The sequence below is a fragment of the Amphiprion ocellaris genome, chromosome 10, assembly GCF_022539595.1.
Source record: "Amphiprion ocellaris isolate individual 3 ecotype Okinawa chromosome 10, ASM2253959v1, whole genome shotgun sequence".
NCBI lineage: Eukaryota > Metazoa > Chordata > Actinopteri > Pomacentridae > Amphiprion > Amphiprion ocellaris.
This window is the reverse complement of record NC_072775.1, coordinates 8,173,403-8,180,587: the sequence shown is the minus strand read 5'-3', so window position 1 is coordinate 8,180,587 and position 7,185 is coordinate 8,173,403. Positions and strand designations below refer to the sequence as shown.

Sequence of the window (7,185 nt, the reverse complement as noted above, 5' to 3'; positions counted from 1 at the left end):
TCTGATGAACAGAACTCTTGTTCTCCACAAACTTCTTGATCTTTCTTTTTCATTGCATTTTCTAATTATATTGTCCACCAGAAATGCATTACTTCTGCTGACGCTGTTCAAATGCTTTCCTGGAAACAAACAACCTCACATGAGAAGCATCAGGCACATACTTCAGACTAGTATTGATGTTTGAGATATCTGAAATGACTATTTTCACTGGTTAAAAGTGAATTACAGATATTTGACGAGTCAGAATGACGTTGTAGATATCTTAGATACACATTGTGACCAATCACAATACACTTAGTCGAAATGAGGTTGGTGATGTTTGTGTTTTTAATTCTGGAATGTCAAACTCAAACAATTACACCTAAATGTTAAAATGGCTCGCCATCTGTCGCTGTAAGCATGGTGAAAATTTTGCATTTTACCATCTCAGATATATTGTGTTAGCATGCTAACATTTGCAAATTAGCACAAAACACATAAAACCTAAGTACTGGAAGAGCCTATATTTTGACTGGATGATGACAAAGGATGAAAAGTTGTGAGACCATCAGGACCCATTTGGTCAGAGGTAATCTGACTGGACTTCAACTATCACATTGGACCAGATCTTAAATTTTTAAATCCAACATTTGTATCATGATGTACATATGCACTTTATGTTTATATTTTGCACTTGAGTTGTTTAATAATAGCAGTGATAAAGTAAATATTAGGCTGCCTGTTAAGCCTTCCAGTAGAGGGAAAAAACTTTTGTCCAAATAAAATGATCTCTAACAGGCTGCCAATATCAAGCAACAGTGCTGTATTTATTTTTAACCGTCATTTAGAATCATTTATTAGCTATCATGCCTCCTAAAAGCAGAGCTTCAAACAGCTGCTGAACTACTATCCAACAATTCAGCATGTTACCATTCATATTATCCGTTTCTTCAATTTGTCATCAATTTTCCTCCTGCCACCACGTCCAGGGAGGTTGGCTACAGTCCCATGGATCTTAAATTTCTGAATAATATGTGCAACTGTAGTCACAGGATCAAGCTGCTAGGAGATGGTTTTATAGCATTTACCTTTAACATGCTTGTCTGTAATTTTCTTTCTAATCTCCTGAGACAACTCTCTCCTTGGCTTCCTCTGGTCCATGTTTAGTGTGGTACACACCATGTCACCAAACAGCACAGTGACTACTGTAACCCTATAAACAGGCCAACTGACTACAAGTTTGTAGACACCTGTGATGCTAATTAGAGGACACACCTGTGATGCTAATTAGAGGACACACCTGTGATGCTAATTAGAGGACACACCTGTGATGCTAATTAGAGGACACACCTGTGATGCTAATTAGAGGACACACCTTGATTGAACATGTCTCTATGGTCACATTATTTTCAGTCTTTTCTAGGGGTACCATCATTTTTGTCCAGGCCTGTTTCATGAGTTTGTTTTTTAAAATAATTCTGTTGAACCACATTTCAAAAGCAATGTCTGATTTTCACTGGTTAATTTTCATAGAATTTTTATTGTTCCTTTTGTCAGATTCAAATTACTTCTGTGACCATTGTGGGTTTTTCTTTCATTAACCGAGGGGTACCAACAATTTTGTCCACATGTGTATTAATACATTTTTGTAAACTGGTTTCAGAAGTGTGTAGGAACAAAAGTGAGCTGAGACGCTTGTGGTGTAACAACCTTTATTGAAGGAGCTCTTACAACACTACTGAGGCTGTATTTCCTCAGGTAAAAATATCTTCTTTAACATCACTGGCAGGGGCTGATACACAGACTAATAGCACCACAGATAATACCGACAGTTCAGTGACTCTGAGCCACTCATGACAACAAAAAGTGTGGAACTTACACTTGTAGGGACCTAAAAGGTGTTTTTCTTTGTGTGTGTGGGTGTGAGGGGGATCATGCGCCCCATTAGGTTTGTTTTCCAGCCTTTAACTGTGACAGATGTTTTCCTACCTCACTGATGAAGTGCAAAGGTATGTGTGTGTGTGTGTGTGTGTGTGTGTGTGTGTGTGTGTGTGTGTGTGTGTGTGTGTGTGTGTGTGTGTGTGTGTGTGTTCGACTGAGGCTTCTCTGCTGCACGGACAATAAAGAACAGGGTTCTCTCATTCTGTTAGTCTGGATTTGAACCAGTGACCTCGACACAACTGTTTATGGAAGCTCAAGGCTACGCGTAAAAAACCACACACATACATGTAAACGATGTACACACACACACACACACATACACACACACACACACACACACACACCGACACACACAGAAACACACATGTTTAGTCCAGCTGTCATGTCCTTATTAGTACCAGCTGAAAAACTGATTGGTTTTCTTTGAAGGTTTGCCTGATATCACATCCTGCTTTGGTGATCTAATAGAGCTTTCAAGTGATGTCGGGTGCCATTTATCTGCAGGTCAGGACTATGTCATTGCCTTTCAGATTAAGTTTCACAACATATTTTAATGGGGGCAAACCTTAAAATAAAGTTTAGACAGCAATTAAGAAAGAGCCAGCCCTGCGGGTCAATGAAGTGCTGCAAGAAATCACCAATTAAAGTCTATGTTTTCAGTTCACAGCTGTGCTTCACATTAAGATTATGACACAATGCATCCGACACCACTTGAAAGAACGGTAAGAGCTGCAAAAATGAGTCCACATTACACTCTAAACAGAACCATTCAAACAGCAGGAACTTCGGTCCTGGAGAAACGAGAAAGTGCGGCCTCAATGAGCCCTCACTGGTGGTAAAGCTGAGAGTGATACAGGGAATACCTGAGTAGAAATCAGCCTAATGCAGATAAACGCTATGGTGATATGATCAGAACTGATGGCTCTCCAGGACCAAAGTGAGTCAAGCTGATTGAGACTTTTCTACTCGAACTTTACCTCCAAGGCAGAAAAGGCAAGCGCTAAACTTCAGGTCAGCATCTTGATATAGAGTCGTACACAGCCTGAGATGGTGCCTTGGAGGATGAACTCAGGGTAAAAAAATTTCTGGACTTTTCATGAAAAATATTTACATTTGTCTGCTAGACATTCAATTGTGACATTGCTTTTTAGAACACAGTGTATGGTAAATGAGTGAGACTGAATATTCATAATGGGACTAAAAATCTAAAGCGTGTGGTTCTTGGCCCTGCGTTCAGGGCAGGGAAACCCTACGGGAGACGGTTTGGTAGAAGACGCCGCGCAGCAACGAGGAGTAATCTGGGACCCGGAACAGGTGGCGCTGAGCGTAGCTGATGTCGTCCTGCCGCCCCCGGCTCACCAGCGTGCGCAGGTTGGCTTCATTGACTTGGCTGCCGGCCGAGATGACGAAAAGCTGAATGTTGGCGTCCACCACCGCACGGACTTGCCTCTGCAGTTCGGGCTCGCTGACGCTCTGAGACCTGCCGTCGGAGAACAGCACCAGCTTCTTCTTGCCTCCGGATGCGTCTCCACGACTGCGTAAATTATTGATGGCAAATCTTATGGCATCCAGCAAGTTGGTGCCGTCGTTTTGGAAGGCTGCATCGTTGATCTGACGGGTCAGCAGGGTCAGGTTGGTGGTCAGCTCCTGCTCCATGCGGGCGCTGCGACTGTACTGGGCCACGCCAACTCTGACGATGGCACGTCTCTTCTTCTCAGCGTTTAGGAAACGCTCGGCCAGGCGCTGGACAAACATCTTGCTTGTCTCGAAGTTCTTCTGGCCGACACTGGCTGAGCTGTCCATCATCACCAAAATATCAGCACCCTCTTCGAAAGAGACTGTAACAGAAACAGACAGAATATATCTGATCAAAAGCTCTTTACAGTGGATCCGCAGCAGAGTAGAGGCAACAAAGTCCAACATAGCTAAAGATGCATCTACATATTTACAAAACTAACAGACTCCAACATAGGCTCCAATTATTTTTTCTGCACAGTACAGACTGCAGAATAAATCACTGGAGCCCCTCTGCCGTCCATCCAGGAACTGTCCTCCACTAGAACCAGGAAGAGGACAGGGAACATCATCAGAGACCCCACTCACCCTGGACATGAACTGTTCTCCCCCCTCCCCTCCGGCAGGTGCTACAGAGCCCCGTAAGTAAAACTAACAGACACAAGAACAGCTTCTTCCCCACTGCCATCACCCTAATAAACGGCTGAGCCATTCCTACACACCTGTACAACATACCAATGGATATCTACATTATTTTTGCACTAAGAACAGTATTCTCTGCTTTTTCCACTGTATTATCACTGTACCAATTATCATTTTGCAGTATTACGTTTATATATTCTTTTCTCTTTCCTTATTCCTAGGGTGACACCAACAGCCAAATCTGAATTCCTTGCATGTTGTGTATGTACTTGGCCATTAAAGCTGATTCTGATTCTGATGGACAGAATGTGAAGGAAATTACACCAGACTTATAGATGACAAACTGTCTCGCCAGATTTAAAATTGGAATAAATCTTAACCAGAACAAACCACAAATGGAAGATCATATTGATAAAGAAAAGCAGACTTACTGGAACATTTGTAGTCCGGGCATCTCTTCTCTAGATGAGAAACAACAAGATACAGAGAAGTCAGTCTATTGGGAGTTCAACTAACTGACACTGTGAGAGTGCATTAATGTGGAGCTGTGTTGTACCTTGACAGATTCTGCTTGTGAGGTTCTGAAGGAAAGTGTCCTCCAGCAGCCCAGCAAAGTTGTCCAGGACGAAGGAGAAACCTGGTTTGGGGTCGTTCTTACAGACCACGTCTTCCAGCTGCTCCTGGTTGGGCTGTCGGCCTGAGTAGTCCTTCACACCTAAACCACCCACCTGCAGAAGAGGCCAAAGGTTTTGGAGCCAATAGGAAGGTGTGATGTGGACATTGACGGCGTTAGTTGAGGTGTGCTGGACTCACCTGGAGGTTTTTACCGCAGAGTATGTTGAGGGGAGTCTTGTCCCTGGAGATATCAGAACGTCCATCGGTGAGAACGAGGACAACTCTGTTGTCTTTCTTCATTTCTATGATTGTTTCGTTCAGAGCATAATCAAGAGCCTCTCCTGTGTACGTGGCCTCAGCCAGCCAGCGCAAGTCTCTCACTGCCCTGCAGACACACAGACATTCAATGGCATCAAAATGAAACGCTTTATAAGACAACTAATCAGATTTAAAGACACACAATATACACACTTTGAAAATAAAGTCTTCTATCCATGAGTTAGCTGCACTGGTTACATTGAAAAATTATCCTCTGCCCAATCTTTATGCTAAACTAAGCTCTAGCATGTACAAATACAACAGCTGTATTCGCCTATTCAGTTCATTTTCAGAGAGAAAGCAAATACACATATTTCTAAAATGAATGACAGTCAATAAATATGCTACAATGACAATAAGTGTAAAACTTGAGTATGCTGGAAAGCACTCACTGCCTTTGCCTTGGAGCAATTCATACTGAACAAACTATAAACACAGCATCTCATATTTCATTAATACAATCGTTCTTCAGCGAAAGAGGAATATGTTTTTGTTGTTCCAGTAGAAGGCATCTCAACAACAGAATGGACGTCATGAAACAATCAGGCACACAGTGTACTGGCAATGACCAACAGATCAGAAATCACAAGTCACTAACAAGTTCCAAATCTATAACATGTAATGTTAATAATGTTGTTGATGCAGCTTGTGGAATGTTGTTCTACTCTTTCTAAAGGACTGGGTGAAGTTGACGGACATTTTCAGGCACTGGATCACTTTGTTGGACATTTAGATCCGTCTGAAATGACTTCTTTGATGACAAATGGTGGAGTTGTGGACATTAAAGTTCCTGACTACAGCTATAACTGAATATACCAGCATCCAGTATGCCAGCAACTCGTTCCATGTGTGACCTATTTTATTTGAACATAGCTGCATTTTAAGGTGGCCTTTTATAGTCACTGGTGAAAGCAGTGTCTGGGTCTTGATATCTGATTACAGTCTTTTAAAGCCTCTCCTGACCAGTGTGTGGATTAACTCATTGGTTGAGAATTTGTCATTATTTAAACAGCTGATTTTCATCTTTCTCTCGGTTAGAGAAGATGACTATTTGCATGCTGTATTTATATTGTTGTTCGGTGTATGTTGTGTTGTAATTGATCCCCTCACTTTCTCAATTAACAGACACACCATTGTACAAAAGTTGATATTTTTTGTTAATTATTAATTGTCCTGCTTATTAATTGTCACATCAGTGATGATAGTGAACCATTACGGAATCGATACAACACTAAAAAGTCAAAGTTATGAAGCATTAAGGCAGCAGGGCTCTTGCTCCACGTGTGTGAACTCACTGTTTAAACTCGGTGAGGTTGCTGACGAGTTTGACGCTCTCTTGGGCTCGTGATCCACTGTACTGGACAACGCTCACGGTGGATTGGTCCACTGCAAACTGGAAAGAAAAACACTGCATGGTGACTGTGTGTTTTGGTCTGTGTGTGTCATGTCTACAAGCACGCGTTTTCCTCTGTCAACATTGCTGCGTCCCACCCATCCTGACTAATTACATCCAAACTGGAAGAGGAGAGTCACTGGAGAGACATCAAAAGCACGATCCAAACCCCAAGACAATATCTTTCATTCACACTTTCTATTTTGAGGTATGTTCTCAAGGCAAAGAATTTCACAACATCTCTGAAAAACACTTTTAGCACCGTTCTTGGTGTAATTTTGAATAAACAACAAAATCCACAAAGGTCAATGGTCTGTCATCCAACAGAGGGTTACACAAAGGTGGATAAGTATGAAAAACAGTGTTGTCAGATGTCAAAACCCAGGATAAACTGAAGAGGGATGCTACCTTGACTTGCTGGTCTTTGACCAGTCTGTCAATGACTGCGATGATAAAGTCTTTGGCAAGAGCAAAGTTGGTGGCACCGATACTCTCTGAGCTGTCCACAATGAAGGCCAGGTCCACAGGTGCACATTTACACTCTAAAGACACAAAAGAAAACACACATATAATCAAACTCGACGAATAAACATCACAGTCGCCACAGGGTGTGGGCAAAAATTAAGATAATGACTCGAGACTTACCACAGCATGCTGGAAGTGATTCCAAGAGGATGAAGAAAGAGACAAAAAAACACAAAAATCAAAGTTAATTAACTGTGAAGAAAACATGTAACACAACATCTTAACCTGTTTCAATTGTATAACTGCATATGTGGTCA

The 7,185-nt window shown here is 41.9% G+C and overlaps 1 protein-coding gene across 1 annotated transcript; it reads right to left on the bottom strand.

Moving 5' to 3' along the window:
* Positions 1 to 2,001: 2,001 nt before the first annotated feature.
* LOC129349808 (collagen alpha-1(VI) chain-like) lies at positions 2,002 to 7,056 on the bottom strand. Its single transcript, XM_055014291.1, has 7 exons — positions 7,049 to 7,056; positions 6,812 to 6,980; positions 6,306 to 6,403; positions 4,891 to 5,077; positions 4,634 to 4,805; positions 4,509 to 4,538; positions 2,002 to 3,758 (listed from the first exon to the last, which is right to left on the bottom strand). The coding sequence occupies exons 1-7, from the start codon at positions 7,054 to 7,056 to the stop codon at positions 3,154 to 3,156; spliced, it is 1,269 nt and encodes a 422-aa protein (XP_054870266.1). The 3' UTR covers positions 2,002 to 3,153.
* Between the last annotated feature and the right edge of the window lie 129 nt (positions 7,057 to 7,185).

Bases quoted from the DNA above. Each gene is read 5' to 3' on its own strand.
- LOC129349808 (XM_055014291.1), bottom strand. The intron at 6,404-6,811 runs GTAGCATCCCTC...TTTTCTTTCCAG, and splicing joins TCAAAGACCAGCAAGTCAAG to TTTGCAGTGGACCAATCCAC. The intron at 3,759-4,508 runs GTAAGTCTGCTT...TTTCTGTTACAG, and splicing joins CCCGGACTACAAATGTTCCA to TCTCTTTCGAAGAGGGTGCT.